Consider the following 17,522-nt stretch of genomic DNA (forward strand, 5'->3'; position numbering starts at 1 on the left):
TTTGGTCCATTATCTACTTTCGGCACACATCTCCCATCCCAACTGGTTCCTCCGGCCATCATTTTCTTAGTGACCCCTTCTCTGTTCCATCTGTCTTCTCCCCTCCACTCATGGAGCAGGCTTCCAGCTATGGGGCAGTCCTCCTGGCCCTTGTATCTACTGTCCTTGGGTGTCAGCCTCATGTGATGTTATTCTATACTCCACAAATGAGTGCAGTCCTTCTATGTCTGTCCCTCTCTTTCTGAATAATTTCACTTAGCATGATACTCTCCATGTCTATCCATTTATAAGCAAATTTCATGACTTCATCTCTTCTGACAGCTGCATAGTAATTCCATTGTGTAGATATACCAAAGTTTCTTTAACCAGTCATCTGTTTTAGGGTACTCGGGTTGTTTCCATATTTGGGCTATTGTGAACAGTGCTACAATGAATATATAGGTACAGATGGCATTTCTACTGTGCTCTTTTGCATCCTCGGGATATATTCCCAGAAGTGGTATTGTGGGGTCATACAGAAGCTCAATTTCTAGTTTTTGAAGGACTGTCCATATTGTTTTCCAGAAAGGCTGGACCAGTCTGCATTCCCACCAACAGTGGAAGAGCGTCAAAAGGGCTTTCTTAACCCCTGTGTAAAGTAGCAGAATTCCCCTTAGTCCACACCAAATCCTTTCCATAGCTCTGTTTGTCCTTGTCATACTCCCTGATCCCCACTTGGGGACCAGTGGCTTTGTTTACTTGCTCTGTGCCTTAACCCCTGTGTAAAGTAGCAGAATTCCCCTGAGCCCAGGCCCAATCCTTTCCACAGTTCTGTTTGTCTTTGTCTTCCTCACTGATCCCCACTTGGGGACCAGTGGCTTCATTTACTTACTTGGTGCCTTGCTTGGAGTTGAAGCTCCAAAGGGGCAATCTGGTCTCTTACGGCAACTCTCACCCTCGAATCCAGCAACGCTTTGACACAGAGTCAGTGCCAGAAACTCATGGAAGGAAGGAATCAGGAAAGAAAGAATTGTGCTTTGATAAATGAAAATCTCAGGGCTAGGACAAATGGAGACATTACTGAGACCACTCAAGAAATTCGAGTGGTCAATCAACAGGATGATGATGATGATGGTGATGATGATGCTGCTGCTGCTGATGATGATGAAATGAATGTACACAGGAAGAGTCTGCCTTGGGCTTACTCCTGGCTTGGGGGACCATATGCAGTATTGGGGATTGAATCTGAGTTGGTTGTGTAGGAGGTAAAAGCTGTATTCTGGATTCTCTCTCTCTCTCTCTCTCTCTCTCTCTCTCTCTCTCTCTCTCCCCCCCCCTCTCTTTTTCTCTCGCCCCCTCTATTATAATTGTATGTAAGTGGCTCCTTCAGAAATGCTATTATACATGGTAGAAAATTTTTTTTACATTCTTTCTGAAAGCCAAACACAAAGGCAGGGAGCATAATTCTTGTGAAGTTTATGGTGTGTCTGTTTTCTTGCACTGTGAAAGAAAAATAAAATCTCTGTGAAAGAGGCTCAGGAGAGAGTTTTCTTATAAAGTTTTGAGCTCCGGAGGAAATAACTTGGGATTGGCCTGAGGCACAAGGGAAAGACGAGCAATTCCAACTGAGGGTGCCCTGGGACCCCAAGACCGAAGCACCCTACTGCGTGGAAGCGCACTGGTCATGCCCCAGGACTCAAGTCTTCAAATTATTCAGTTTCCTTAAACATTGTGTCATTTCACTGTGGATGAAAACCAGATCAGGGTCCACGGGGAAGAAATCTACCTTATTCGAGGATTTGCTTTCCTCGTCCTCTGTTCTACCTAGAGTTGCATTTTCCAATGTATCATATTAAGTTAGGATTCACTGGACTACTCGTTTTAATGGTCCCATATACTTATATAGCTCCTGATAAAAATTATATACACATTAAGTGAGACTGTAGACTTGTGAGATTTTTAAAAAATTTTATTTATTTATTTTAACATTTGTTGTTGTTTTTTGGGTCATAGCCGGCGATGCACAGGGGTGACTCCTGGCTGTACACTCAAGAATTACTCCTGGAGGTGCTCGGGGAGCCATATGGGGTGCTGGGGATCAAACCTGGGTTCACAGCATGCAAGGCAAACGCCCTACCCGCTGTGCTATCACTCCAGCCCCGAAATGTGAATTTTAAATATCAAAATCTGTTTGCGAAATCAAAAGTGATTTTCACAGCAAATTATTTCTCTGTAAAAAGAATCTGAAAAGACACACGCTGCTTTCGTTTTCTTGTTTATAAAATAGAGGGATAGTGGAAATAATGAACATACCCTGTGAGTGTGTTTCAGTGACGTACACAGACATCTGGAAGTTAAGAGTGATCGCTTTATCGTGTATCTTATCCCAGGCTCTATTATGGATTAGTGCCCATGGCGATTCTTTTCAAATAAGAGGTGTGTGTGTTCGCAAACGCACAGGTTCACACACACACTTATGGGGAGAGAAATTTGCAGTGGAACCTGCAACACACCCGACCTCACTCTGTGCGCAGCCCCCCACACCCTGAGCGCGGGGGCGTGGGGTTGCTTATTATTTAAACCAATTTTCAGAATGGGTGATTGGACTGTGAGTCATGCAGCTCCCTCCACATTTCCTGGCTGTTTCAGGTGACTTACTCCTTCCGCTCTGCCCTTAATGGATGTGTAATGAAATGACATATTTCAAAGCCATAGCCCAGCTGCCGGCTGACCTGGACGCCTCTTATATAAGGTCCCAGTGGCTGTCGGCATCGGGCCAGGGACACTCACTCTTCACTTCTCCTTCCTTGAAAAACATAAAAGAGTTCTTGGGATGGAGCGATAGTACAGCAGGGAGGGCATTTGCCTTGCATGCGGCTGACCTGCGTTTGATCCCCAGAATCCCCTATGGTCCCCTGAGCACGACCAGGAGTAATTTCTGAGTGCAGAGCCAGGAGTAACCTGTGATTCTCGATGGGTGTGATAGGAAGGAAGGAAGGAAGGAAGGAAGGAAGGAAGGAAGGAAGGAAGGAAGGAAGGAAGGAAGGAAGGAAGGAAGGAAGGAAGGAAGGAAGGAAGGAAGGAAGGAAATCTTCAAATTGGAGTTGGCTTTCAGGGCTAAAGTCTCGGAAGCTTGCAGGATTAGTCATGAGCATTTTGGATGGGCAAGGAACTCTGTGTCAGCATTAGTTTGCTTCATTCAAAGACTCAACTCTGTCATCTTTTAGCTATGAACTTGGGAATATTACAGTTTTGCGTTTTCCCACCTTTTTTTTTTTTTAAAATCTGGAGACCATGGATGAATGTCATTGCTCTGCTGGGTTTTTATGAAGGTCGGATTGGACATTTGACCTAAAAGCACCCAAAGTTCCGTGTGTGGCAGATGGTACAGTCTCAAAACCTGGGCTCCTCTCAAATGTCTGCTCTTCATTGATTAGCCATCAGCAAGGCATGGTTAGGTGACTCATGTTTCGAGGGCAGTGGGAGAGATCAACCGTTTCCTTCTAGAAACAGACATAAACTACAACTTCCTGCTGCATATTTGAGAGTACAAAGAATAGGGAAGTCACATTGGAGTCAAGGCAAGTTGGATGTTTTCTCCCAGATCCAGAGGAAGTGGACCTGGAAGAAGTGAAGTTTCCTTGTCAGTAAAGAGGCAGAGGACAAGCAGTGGATGCAGAGAAGCACCGCGTAGCTGAGTTTGTGGATGAGTTTGGGCTTTAGTTCTTCCAGTCTACTTGGAAGCACTTTAGTTTCTGGAGAAGCTCTAGGTTAGACTCGGGACACATAATGCTGAACTCCTACATCAGTCCACACCCTAGGGCAGGACAGAAGCCCAGCACAGCCATGGGACCACCTAAGCCAGTTTGTCTCCCATGAGTGAGAGCCTTGAGACTCATCACTGTGTTAGGGATAGGGACGAAGAATGTAGCTGATTTCATAGGTAGCAGATTTCAGTGAAGACATTGGCACTGGACCCACAGTGCAGTGAGTAGGGCGTTTGTCTTACACATGGTTGAACCAGGTTTGATCCCCGGCATCCCTTTTGGTCCCCTGAGCAACTCAGGAGAAATTCCTGAGTGCAGAGCCAGGAATAACCCCTGAGCATCAATGGGTGTGATCCAAAAAGCCGAAAAGAAGGAGGAGGAGGAGGAGGAGGAGGAGGAGGAGGAGGAGGAGGAGGAGGAGGAGGAGGAGGAGGAGGAGGAGGAGGAGGAGGAGGAGGAGGAGGAGGAGGAAGTGGAGGAAGAGAAGTAGTAGCTGACAGGAGTGAAGTAAGGATGAAAGGGAAAGACTCAGTGGTGTCAGGACTCTGGCACCTCCCACCAACCTACAAGAGGCCAGTGTTGTTGGCACAGAGGTTGTATGGAGATGTCTGAGCAGAAGCTGGTGAGATACCTGTGACTGACCACACTTAGAGGCCCCCAGTGCTCACAATTGGGATTTGGACTCTTGTCCCCTATACAGAAGGAAGTTATTGCAATGTTCTGTGTTATCCATAGAAATGCTGGCAACTGACTTGTGTTTTATTTTTTGTTTGGGGGTCAAATCCAGCAATGTTCGGGGTTTACTACTGGCTCTGGACTCAGGGATCACTCCTGATGGTCTCAGGCGACCATACGGTATGCCAGGGATTGAACCCAGGTCATCCACATGCAAGGCAAGTGCCCTACCCAATGTACTATGTACTATGTATTAGTACAATGTACTATGGCTCCAGCCCCCCACTATATAAAAACATATATTTTATATATAAAAATAAAAATATATATTTTAAAGCAAAGCAATCACCTGGATGTTTTGTTCATAGTGAATTAATGCCATTATGATGGGTGTGGAGAAACCAGTAGTGAATGTTGCAAGATATTAATGGCTTGTGTTGGGATAGTGACACAAGTGCAAATAACAGCGTCAAAATAAATGCTGACATCTGGCAAGTTCTAAGGGAATTGGTTAGTTAAGAGAATAAGGTGGTGTTCACAGCCTGGAGAAGGGACTTTGGGGACATCCTGGTGGCTTTTCCCAGAGCTCTGGGTTGCCCTAACAAAAGTGACGTGAAAGGCAGCGTCTAAGCAACAGAGTGTGTCCTTCCAGTTCTGGAGTCTGGGAGGCAGGAGAGAGGAGCAGGCTGACTCTGTTGGATGAGAATGTGGTTGCTGGTTCCTAGAAGTCACATCCTGCGGTGTCCTCCTGTGGCAGAAAGGAGGAGGTCTCTGGGGTCCTCTGTACAAAGGGACTCATCCCATTCATGGTGGATCCACCCATGTCATTAATCTACTTCCGCCTCCTAATGCTCTCCCTGTATGAAATAGGACGTCACCATGGGAATCGGAGAGGCAGCCCAGACAGTCTGTAAGCCTCTGTTATGATATTTCATACTCAGAAATTTGCATTTACACTATAGAAAGAGCCAGTGGGGATGAAATAATCAGGTCAGTTTATCCATGGCGGGTATTTCTCTCTCTCTCCGTCTCTTCCTTAGGCAGGCAGTTACGGAATATTGATGGGAGCCTCGTACCATAGCACAGAAGGCTGACGAGAGCAACCTTAGGTTCCCACTGAACAACATAAAGGGTTTGTCAGTGCAAAAGAGCATGTAGATACACTACAAGGGGAAGTCAGTCACGCTTTCCACGTCACATAGGATTCAAATATTACATGTCTACGGAACTTTAGCAGAGAGAGACCAGAGAGTGGTTCGGCCGTTGGAGTCATGAGAAGCACCCTTTATGAGATGGGAATGGGTTAGAAACATAGCAAGGGCCCAGGGGGTTCTGGGAAAGAGAAAGAAGCACCAATCTGAAGGAGGGCGGGGAGCTTTGCCTGCTGAGAGGAAGAAGGTGACAGTCCAGTGTTTCCAGACTCAACCAACAGAGACTCCATAACGATTGAGAAGCTCGGAACCCCTTAGATAAAACAAAAACAATCCACAAGCCAACGTTCTGTGTTGGAATGCTATGAACCCCAAAGTGGTGTGTCTGTATGTGTGAGGGGAGAGTTTGAAGGCCCTTCACACTCTACCATCAATAATAAATGACGAATTAAACAATCTAGCTGTGAGGGGGATCACCCTTCACCTCCTCCGGTCCATGTCTATGTAGGCTGCTTACTCTGGGGATGCGTGGGAGAGGTGGGTATTTGAGAGATTATCCACCCCGGTGCAGAGATGCTTGAGACCTATTAAGTAGATCGTTTTTATTTGGGGATGGAGTAATATGATGAAAACAAGCATCCTGCCTCCAGAAAGCTCTGTGCCTGCGCCCCTTGAGGTATGCCATTCAGTCTAGAAGATGCTGTGTCTTCATTGCTGGGTGTCTGGAGAACGCAGGGATAAGTCACCACTTTCCATTCCATACTCTCCAGTCCAGCTGGGCTCCTAAGCACTCCGCCGGCTGGTGTGGCTTAGAGGGGACCATTTAGGACTGTGGCCAAACCTCTTATGGTTCCTTTCTCAGGTCACAGAACTCAACAACGTGAAGAACGTGGCTCGATTGCCCAAGAGCACCAAGAAGCACGCGGTGGGGCTCTATTTCAACGATGACACTTCCAAGACCTTTGCCTGCGAATCAGGTTTGCCGGGGCAGGAAGGGCGTGTGCTTTTACGTGTGAACAGGGGCCGGGCCGTTGGGTTAACCTTGTGGACATCTCCGCAGATCTCGAGGCTGATGAATGGTGCAAAGTGCTCCAGATGGAATGTGTGGGGACTCGCATCAATGACATCAGCCTCGGAGAGCCAGACTTACTGGCTACCGGAGTGGAGAGAGAACAGAGTGGTAGGTAGCCAAATGCTGTCCTGTCACTCACTTCCAAACCACCCCCCCCACCCCCCCAATCCCCTCGGTCACCTTCTTTCCACTTGGAGACTCTAAGGACGCGTCAAGTCAAATGTCAGAACAGCCTCTTTTCCACCAAAAGTGTGTATTACTGGCTGACGATATTTTTAATACTCTTTCAATGCCAAATCTGAAAGGGTCTACAATAGTAATATGAGCTGGAACAGTGAGCGAGGTTACCATGGGTCAGTTTCTGTGCAAGTTGCCTTGAGACACTTGAGTTCCCAAGATCCCGATGACATAGGTACTAGTACTTCCCCTAGCTGTACAGATGGGGAAACTGACGCTTACGAAAGCTCAAGATCTTGCACCCAAATTCTTTTAACTCATGTTTGATTCTAGACTATACCGTTTGGCCTCTATTTATAATGGGCAGACTCTACAGTCCAAGTTTTCCTTGCTTTTATTATTTTAAAATTTTATAGGCATACTAGCAATGTTTTGAATGAAGTCCAGACTTCAAGTTTCAACCCACCTACGTCTACACTTAAAACTGAACTCACTTGAGCCAGTTCTTTGAGCTCAACACTCATCCTGAGGATAAATCATTTCAAGTCATACTGAAACCCAAGCACTCATGAACACTTCAGCAAAAAAATAGAGTTGTTTTCCCACATGAACTTGGAAATGAGGATTTTTTGTTTGTTTGTTTGTTTGTTTGATTTTTGCTTTTTGGGTCAACCTGGCAATGCACAGGGGTTACTCCTGGCTCATGCATTCAGGAATTACCCCTGGCGGTGCTCAGGGAACAATATGGGATGCTGAGATTCGAACTTGGGTTGGCCGCGTGCAAGGCAAACAACCTACCCGCTGTGCTATCGCTCCAGCTTGAGGATTTATTTCTTTTTTTCCCCCAAAATGGAGCCTTGTGTCCAGGTAGATTAAATCCCTGAGTTTTGTTGTCCTCTTGCCTTTCTGGATGAGGTCACACCCCAGCCAGAGACTTGGGGTCTCCTGCTTGATTAGAATAAGGCCAGGGGGGCTGAAGCAGAGATAATATAGCAGGTAGGGTGTTTGCCTTGCACGCAGCTGACCCGGGTTCAATTCCTAGCATACCATAAGGTCCCCTGAGCACCACCAGGAGTAATTCCTGAGTGCAGAGCCAGGAGTAACCCCTGTGCATTGCCAGGTGTGACCCCCCCCCAAATAAAAGAATAAGGCCAGGATGGAGCTGTCCTGGCACCTTGAGGGCCACACAGCCACCTCCTTCTCCCCTGGACCTCCGTCTTCCCGGCCCACTGAGATTCTGGAACACTCTAGGCTACCCATCGTCCAGCTCTAAGGTAGTGTCGTGGCCTCGACCAAGGAGCACTGACTCCTTCACAGGAGGCCCTTCTTGGCCTGAGAACTGGAGCTGCAGAGGCAGGAGACAGGGTCACAGCCAAGCCTCAAGCCTCTGTGAGTCACTGAGTCAGGATGCTTCAGGGCCTCTGGTCCCACAGGGCCAAGGGACAGAGGTGCAGGAAGCCCAGCAGAAGAGGAAAACATAGGTTTTGGTGTATGTCATTTTTTTTATCTGGGAAGCTGGGATCGGCCCTTCATATTTGCAAATTGTTTTTAATAAAGGGAAAACCTGATGGTCCTTCAAACTGAATTTGAGAATTGGTTGCCGAGGAGTTGCCTCTCCCCACAGACCATTCCCCGTGCCTCAGTTTCCTCTTCTGTCCAACATGAGCATGAATGCCTCTGCTTATAGCATGATGAGAAATTGTTATTGTGCCACTCAACTTTAGAGTATTCGTTAGTTTGACACAAACAGTTGGAATTCAGTCATTTTCACCCATTGCTGTTGTTACTCTTGAGTGGGGTAGGGTTATACAAGGGCTTTAGAAGGTAAATTGGCAGTGCTCTGCTTACTAATTTTTACAAAATGATCACTGTGTTTCTGACTTGCTCCCAAAGTCTCCAAGTGGAAGCTTTCCCACTATAATAGATTTTTTAAGTAGTTTCATTAGAATTAAGAAACTATTTGATTCTTAGGAGCTCGAAATAATCCGGAAATGTTGAATGATTGATATGGAAATGCATTTTGTGAACACAGTCATGCCACTTTTATTAATGAAGTTAAATTTAAATGTATAATTAATGGAATGACTTCCTTAGTTAGTTTATGATATCAATAATTATTAGTACAGTAGTACTATTGGTATAACTATTAGTGCCTCATTATTTTGTCAGATATAAGCAATCGACTATAATGGTGATAGGTGAAAGTGTGTTGTAGTGATAATTTTACCCAGCCAGATATTTTACTTTGTCATTTTTAATTGATGAATTTTCTGAGAACGTAAGCGAAATATCATGGCCATTTCTACGGGTGTCACATACCCGTAGTCACATACCAAAGAGGTTTATTTTGGTTGATCTCTGTTCAATTTTGATCATTATCTGTATCAGCACATGACTGTTTCTTTCCTATATTTGACTAAAGAAAACTCGTTGTCAAACCTATTTAAATGCATCCATTGGCAGGCTGGAGAGATGGTACAGGAGGTAAGACACTTGCCTTGCATACAGCTCACTCTGGTACTTGGGTACTTTGGTACTTTAGTACTAACATCCTCAGTACGACTCATGGTCGCTCCTGAGCGCAGAGCTGAGAATACACCCTGAGCGTAGTTAACTATGCCCAGGACTCCCCACAACCCCACCATTTAAGGAAAAAAAAAACAACCTAAGTGAATAACCATTGGTAATTACACCGACTATCAGTCAACTGCATAGTGATAGTGCTGGGGGCTATTTAAATAATTTGAGGTACAATTCCTTTCGTTCTGGAAAATTACAGATTGATCTAGAGAAGTTTAATATCCTGAAGCCACACGGCAGTCAGCCCGCACCTGCATCTTTTGTGAACACAAAAGTGTGGGTGTAATTAACGTGTACTTGGCAGGGGGAAAAAAATAATAGTGTCTTTCATGGTTTCCTCTCTTCAGCCTTTCATTGGTGTGCCCGTTTTTTTATTATGCAAATTTAAAAGATTCTTTAAAAAGAAAAAAAAAACCACCGGTCTTTGTGCCTGGCTGTGTTTTGTGTAGGTGGACGGTCAGACTTTGATCTCGGCCTCCTGTAAGAAACCATTATTTGCTAGGACCTCGAGTGGGTGGGCGAGGGTCATTTTCCCTGAGTCCGAGCTTGTGTTATATTGAAATGTCTCTTTGTTCCTACAGTGTCTTCGGAGTCTTGTTCCTGGGGATTTGAGACTAACCTTCTGTTTTTCTCCCAGAGAGATTCAATGTGTATTTGATGCCATCTCCTAACTTAGATGTCCATGGCGAATGTGCCTTGCAGATTACGTGTGAGCACATCTGCCTTTGGGACGCGCAGAATCCCAGAGTCAGACTTCTGTCCTGGCCACTAAGTGCCCTGCGGAGGTACGGACGGGACGCGGCGTGGTTCACTTTTGAGGCAGGCAGGTGAGTATCCTGACTGGCTCCGTACGTTTTATTATTCCTTTGCCCCGGGTCTGAGTCTGTGGACGTCCAGCCTGAGTCACCCTCAGCAGAGAAGGAATGGGAGGGAGAAACGGTCCTTGGGTGACCGATTCATCCTAGGGCGAGTCTAGTGCTTCATGAGGGGGGTCTGCATATTCTGTCCCCCACTCTGAAGCTGAGCCAGGCCCAGCTGCTACAAATGAACTGTTTCCTGGGTCAGGATAGATAGAAGCCAACGTCAGGGTTTGGGGGAAGCCCCCATATTATTGTTCTCTCTGTCTCCTTATCAGAATTCATGGCGGCAGTGTCCCCAAGGGTGGGGGCATTGGCATTTTTGATGTTGCTATTGCCTATGATATTGCTTAACTTTTCTGTCAATAGCACGAGGGATATTGGCACCAGAAGGGGTTAATTCTCAAACTTGTCTGATGAGGCCCAGTGAGCACATTGGTGACTCACCCGCTTTCCGGTGAAGGTCAGCCGAGCGCGTGTGCTGGGAAGCGTTGGTGTGGTAATTAGTGATGGAGACAGAACCTAATCAATCTCTTCTCTCCTTCTCCCCCTCACTTCCTCCCTCCGAATTCAGGCTCTTTTTTTGTTTCTTTATTTTACATTTTAGATGTTTAAATGATGGCTTTTTTTAGAAATAGAAGTCTCTTTTGTCTATAACCTGATATTGCAGTCAAGTTAAAAAAAAATCACCTGGTGAGGCAAAGTAATTTGGTTTTGTTGGTAAAAATGGACAGGACTGCAGTGAACACACAGGTGCAGAGGTCATTTCTACTGTGCTTTTTTGCACCCTCGGGATATATTCCCAGAAATGGCATTGTAGAATCATATGGGAAGCTCAATTTCTGTTTTTTTTTAAGGGACTCCCAGATTGTTTTCCAAAACTCAAACATGAAAGCTTTGTAACTGTGTCTCATGGTGATTGAATTAAAAAAAAAATCATAAATGTTTTTTGGGCTGGAGCGATAGCACAGCAAGTAGGGTGTTTGCCTTACACGCAGCCAACCCGGGTTCGATTCCTCCATCCCTCTCGGAGAGCCCAGCAAGCTACCGAGAGTATCCTGCCCGCACAGCTGAGCCTGTCAAGCTCCCCGTGGCATATTCGGTATGCCAAAAACAGTAACAAGTCTCACAATGGAGACGTTACTGGTGCCCACTCTAGCAAATTGATGAGCAACAAGATGACAGTGATACAGTGATACATAAAACTTTTTAAAAAAATTGACAGGAATATGAGACTCATTATAAGGAGGCTGAAAGTTAAAGTTAGAAATGCCAGTGGTTCTAATCTATGTAAATCTAGGACAGTAATGCCCAATTTCAAATTAATTTGTTCACTCCATGCTGCACAAAGCTCCAAGACTTAAAATTTGCTTTTCAGAAATATGATCAATTCAGTGTTCTTACCTACTAAGTCTTTTAAGAACCGCTTCCCCCATACAGTTCTCCTGGTCTATTTGGTTTTTAAGTACCTGGAAATTGAAATGTAGCATATCTTCCAGAGACTGCCAAGACCCTCATTTTAGAAACTCAAACTTTAACCTTCAGAGTGGCCGCCTCCTCCTCCTCCTCCTCCTCCTCCTCCTCCTCCTCCTCCTCCTCCTCCTCCTCCTCCTCCTCCTCCTCCTCCTCCTCCTCCTCCTCCTCCTCCTCCTCCTCCTCCTCCTCCTCCTCCTCCTCCTCCTCCTCCTCCTCCTCCTCCTCCTCCTCCTCCTCCTCCTCCTCCTCCTTCTCCTCCTCCTCTTATGCTCAGGGGAAAGCACTGGAAGGAATTTGAGAATTTGTCTGCAAGTTTGCTCGATTTCCTCCATTTGGGTCTCAGAAGTCATTTGGCCATACGGGATAACAGTGAAATCTCGATAGAAGAATGCTCTTTTAAAACCAGAAATGGGCTTTTTTATCGGCTGCGTGGTTCTCATTTCCCACCACGTGCATTTCATGTTTCTGGGCTGAGGAGTGTCGAGCAGCACTCTTGGGCCGATTTGCAGGCAGCAGTAACTCAAACATAAATATTTCCCCATACTTCTTTGAGCCACTGTCCACAGGTCATAGTAAAAGCAAAAGGGCTAGGTGTCCTGGTCCTCCCTGAAGGCCCAGTCCTTAGTATACCCCGCTAGCGTGTCCTGACGGCGGGACACAGTTTTGGCAATTATCTCGTGCTTCCAGGCGTGACTCACTTTGCAAAAGTTGGCTTGATTTGTATGCAAATCTAGTCAAATTGTAATGGCTCCTGGGTGGCTGTGGATCTGGGAGATTGGTTTTAGACTCTTATTTTTCATCCGTCATTAGGAATGAATAAAGATTTTAAAGCAGGTCTGATTTGGAGGCATGGTGTACCTGTGCGTGTTATGGAATCCTGTTAATATTTTGTCAGCAATAGAGTATCGGAATGATGTGGAGGTCGATGAATGTGGCCGTCCTCAGGGGCCACGGAGGAGGGGGGAAAAGGTGGATGCAAAGGAAAGATCTATTAGAAACCTTAGTTTTGAATTATTAAAATAATTCCAATCAGGGCCAGAGCAATAGTACAGCGGGGAGGGCATTTGCCTTGCATGCAGCCGACCCGGGTTCAATCCCTGGGATCCCATAGGGTCCCCTGATTACCACCAGGAGTGATTCTGAGTGCAGAGAACTAACTCCTGAGCATCGCCGGTATGACCCGAAAAGCAAAAAATAATAAATAAACATCAACAACAAAAACTCCAATATTTGACCAAAGTCCAACAAGAAGTGACTTGGAAGATGAGGAGTTTTATCAACTGATTTTGATTTCTGTGGCCTGACTTGGATCTTTAACAGCTGCATGATTTCATTTGATTTTTTAAATTAATTTTTTAATTTTTATTTTTTAATGCATACTTATAAATGTTCATGTTTACATTTCAGTCATACAATAATCAAGTATCCATCCCTCCACCAGTGTCCATTCTCCACCACCAATGATCCCAGGAGCCCTCCCACCCCCATCCCATTCCCCCACCCACCCACCCACCCACCCCGCCTCTGTGGCAGGGCATTCCCTTTTGTTCTCACTCTCCTTTTGGGTGTTGTGGTTTATGATAGAGGTATTGAGTGGTCATCGTGTTTGGTCTATAGTCTACTTTCGGCTTGTATCTCCCAACCCGAGCGGGTCCTCCTGACACACTTTACTTGGTGTTCCCTTCTCTGTCTGAGCTGCCTTTTCCCCCAGCATGTGAGGCCAGCTTCCAAGACATGGGGCAAGCCTCCTGGACCTTATCTCTGCCATTCTTGGGTGTTAGTCTTCTATTCTGTGACTTTATATTCCACAGATGAGTGCAATCTTTTTATGTCTGTCCGTCTCTTTCACTTAACTTGATACTCTTCATGTTGATCCACTTATATGCAAATTTCATGACTTCATATTTTTAACAGATACATAGTATTCCATTGTATAGATGTACCAAAGCTTCTTTAACCAGTCATCTATTCTCGGGCACTCGGGTTTTTTCCAGATTCTGGCTATTGTAAACAGTGCAGCAACGAACATACAAGTGCAGATCTTATTTTTACTATACTTTTCTGCCTCTCCAGAATATATTCCCAGAAGTGGTGTTGCTGGGTCAAATGGGAGCTCAATTTCTAATTTTTTGAGAAACGTCTATCCTGTTTTCCAATAGGGCTGAATCAGTCGGCATTCCCACCAGAAGTGAAGGAGAGTCCCTTTCTCCCCACATTCACGCCAACACCAATTGCTTTTGTTCTTTTGGATGTGGGCCAGTCTCTGTGGTGTGAGATGATATCTCATTGTTGTTTTAATCTGCATCTCCCTGATGATAAGTGATGTGGAGCATTTTCTCATGTGGATTTTAGCCATTCAGATTTCTCCTTTGAAAAAGTTTCTGTTCATTTCATCGCCCCATTCTCTGATGGAGGTTGGATGTTTTCTTCATGTGGAGATCAATCAGTGCCTTGTATATCCTTGATATCAATCCCTTATCAGATGGGCATTGGGTGAATATTCTTTTTTGGGTGAATAGATTGTCTTTGTATTCTGGTCACTGTTTCTCTAGAGGTACAGCAGCTTCTAATGTTAAGATAGTCCCATTTGTTTATCTGTGTTTCCATTTGCCTGGTCAGTGGCGTGTCATCTTTGAAGATACCATTAGCTTCCATGTCGTAGAGGGTTTTGCCAACCTTGTCTTCAGTGTACCTTATGGATTCTGGTCTGATGTTGAGGTCTTTAATCCATTTTGCTCTGGCTTTTGTACATGGTCTTAGGTAGAGATCTGCAGCTGCATGATTTTAATAACTGGAACACGTACCATGGAGAATCGCACCCCAAATGTTGGCAGGACCTTGAACGTTGACTGGATTTAAGTGGCGTTCTCTTTCCGTGGTACCACTTGGAGGGGCTGGAGATGGAAGGTGAGAAGGAATGTGACATGCAGGGAATGTGCTTTTAGCACCTCATCCACTTCTCCAGGGGGTGCAGTTCACAGAGTCTAGACCTCAGAGAGCCTCCCCCCATCTCTGTTCTTCATAAGGGGTTCACCTTGGGAAAGTGTTCCTCTTCCCTTGCAAGCTTATCCGAGTAAATAGTTCTTTGTAGGGTTCTTATCGAAAAAAACAACAATGCAGAAATTTTTTGGTAAGAGAGCTGGGCTTCTCTGAAGAACAGTTTTGTGATTTTATGACGATGGCTTGGGGGACAGGACATGGCTTTGCAGAATCCCAGCAAAGTTCAGTGCAAGGTAAAAGCTATTTGATATTTTCCCTGAAACTCAAAGAAAGATGAATTTTTATGGCGACCCTCAAGATGCTGAGGCTAATAAGATCATTCTCGTTCCGTGAAGCGTGAAGGTCCCGGTGCTATCTTGCTTTATTGGTGCAGATAATTTCTTTCTTGGCTATTTTTGGATGTGTTCAAAACATGACAGTTTCATATTAACTCACCTAATTTTCTTCCTGTCTCACATCAATAAATGAATAAGACTTGCCAAGCAAATAGTTTTCACGTATCCAACATGTGTCTGCCAGGATTCTACAAGATTCTTCTCTTGAATGCAGAAGACCTTGAGAAAAGTTTTTCTCCGCTTCGGCCTCTGTTAGAGTTGGGACTGAGTGTTAATCTTACTCCATGTCCCATTTCACCCCATCACGTCTGATAATGGTACATGTGTAATTAGCTGAACTGGGAGTCATAGGAAATTAAATTTCTCTTCTGTTACATTCTGGCAGCGGGGTCTTAAGTGAGTCATCTGACTCTTTCAGCTTCCTCTAGCCACCTGTAAAATAGATACAGTATAATGTGAATCTCAACTGATGGCCTGTTAGTAGTTAAAGGTACATCTACAAGCACCTGTCATACTACTCACACAAAGTGGGTATCTCCCCAAATCAAAGGAATCCATTGACATACAGTACACCAAATCCGGAGAGTAGACTGGCTTCAAGCCTGACTTGTTGCAGAGAACAGTAGGGACCCAGGGCGACAGCTCACAGTCCTCTGTCCTTTATGATGGTTTGACTTGAGAACCATCAGCGGCTCTCAGGATCTTTGAGGTTTTCTCCTGCCACTTGCCAAGTAAAAGAAGAAATAAATCCCTGTTATAACTGACCACAGCATCTGCAACCTGTCCAGCCCTGTACTAATCATTTTATGCAAAGCAGGGGGTCAAAGATAGTAGGGAGGGGCCGAAGAGATAGTACCGAGGGTAGGTGCTTGCCTTGCATGCAGACGACCCAGGTTCCGTCCCCAGCATCCCGTATGGCCCGCCAGCACTGCCAGGAGTAATCACTGAGTGCTGAGCCAGGTATAACCCCTGACGGTTAATGGGTTTGATCCCCAAACAAGAACAAAGACAATAGGGAACTAGTTCTTCTGACACAGAGTGAGTGCCAGTGCCATTGGAAGGGAGACAGCCACGAAACTGAAGCAGACAGCACTGGCAGAATGTGTGCGCATCGCATTGGGTAATGGCTCAAACCAGAAACGGGGGAGTGTCTCGTGGTAGTTCGCAAGAGCACCCGGAGGCGCTGAGATGGAGAGCAGTGTCTCAGGCAGGAGGACTTTGGCTTTCCAGGCGGTGTGGCGATGTCTGCAGGGGCGTGTGGTTGTCAGTACTTGGGCCTGGGGGTCTCTTGGCACGTCCCGTGTAGAAGGCCGAAGAGGCTACCCCGCTGTGCCCGGGCTCGGTGCTCCAGAGCACTGGAGGAGCAGGGCCAGGGATGTGGAAAAACAGCACTCCAGCAGCCTTCACATGCACGGACTCCTTCCTCCCTGAGCACCACTGCATACAGAATCAGGGTAATGCTGAGATCATAAGGAGACGCTGGAGAGATAGCACAGCGGGTAGGGCATCTGCCTTGCACGCGGACAACCCAGGTTCGATCCCCAGCATCCCAAATGATCCCTGAGCACTGCCAGGGATAATTACTGAGTGCAGACCCTGACAGTTGCCGGGTGTGACCCCAAAACAAAGACAGTTAGGGAAATAGTTCTCCTGACTTCTGAGGTGCCTATCTAAGCTATTATCCCCTTCAAAAGAAGAAAGAGCACCTTGGGACCAGCCCGAGAATAATGAGTGGGGTATTTCGGAGTTGCCGGTCCTCTGGGTTTCATCATTCTGGCGGTCCTTAGTGTCTTTCTAAATGAGCTTCCACAGTCCGGGAAGAGCTGTTGCACGTATATGACCAGCGCCGCCTGAAACCAGACAGGATGATCTCAGCATCCTCCCTTGCCGTTGGAGCTGTGTGGCATGTGGAAGGTTATTCATCCCTAAGTGACAGATTAGCAGACATATTAGAAATTTGCGTGTGTGCGTTGGACTATGTATGGAGTCTTACATTTTCTCCATTATGAACATTCTGGCCTGAGCTGTCTATTGAGCTCGAATTTTTTTCATTCAGGACATTCTGGAACTTTCTATAGGTTCTCTTAGGGGTTTTTTTTGTTTGTTTGTTTGTTTTGTTTGTTTATTCAGGGTGCGCACGTGCACGCGCGTATACACACACACACACACACACACACACACACACACACACACACACAGTTATCTCTCCTGGGGAGCATTATCCTGACCCAAGGTCAGAGAATCTTCCAGATGCTATTTCTCACATTAGCATCCCTCTGACATTAGCACATCTGACCTTATCTTCTGCACTTTTCCTTCAAGAAATGGGGAGTCAAAATAGAAACGTTTGAGTAAGGGGAAACCAGAAATGGCATGATGAATTCCTGCTCGTTGCTCTCAGAGAGAGAGAGAGAACAATTCATGTCTGAGGGGACATGTTGCTGGTTCTGTCT

At 45.7% G+C, this 17,522-nt stretch overlaps 1 protein-coding gene across 1 annotated transcript in view; it reads left to right on the top strand.

The window, feature by feature from the left end:
• DOK5 (docking protein 5) overlaps nt 1-17,522 on the top strand; it is a 135,099-nt gene that overhangs the window by 77,453 nt on the left and 40,124 nt on the right. Inside the window, exons 3-5 of the mRNA XM_055139756.1 lie at nt 6,435-6,549; nt 6,633-6,752; nt 10,039-10,228. Of these exons, the coding sequence (XP_054995731.1) occupies nt 6,435-6,549; nt 6,633-6,752; nt 10,039-10,228 (425 nt within the window). The remainder of the gene's footprint in view (nt 1-6,434; nt 6,550-6,632; nt 6,753-10,038; nt 10,229-17,522) is intronic.

Source organism: Sorex araneus, chromosome 5 (genome assembly GCF_027595985.1).
Source record: "Sorex araneus isolate mSorAra2 chromosome 5, mSorAra2.pri, whole genome shotgun sequence".
Classification (NCBI taxonomy): domain Eukaryota; kingdom Metazoa; phylum Chordata; class Mammalia; order Eulipotyphla; family Soricidae; genus Sorex; species Sorex araneus.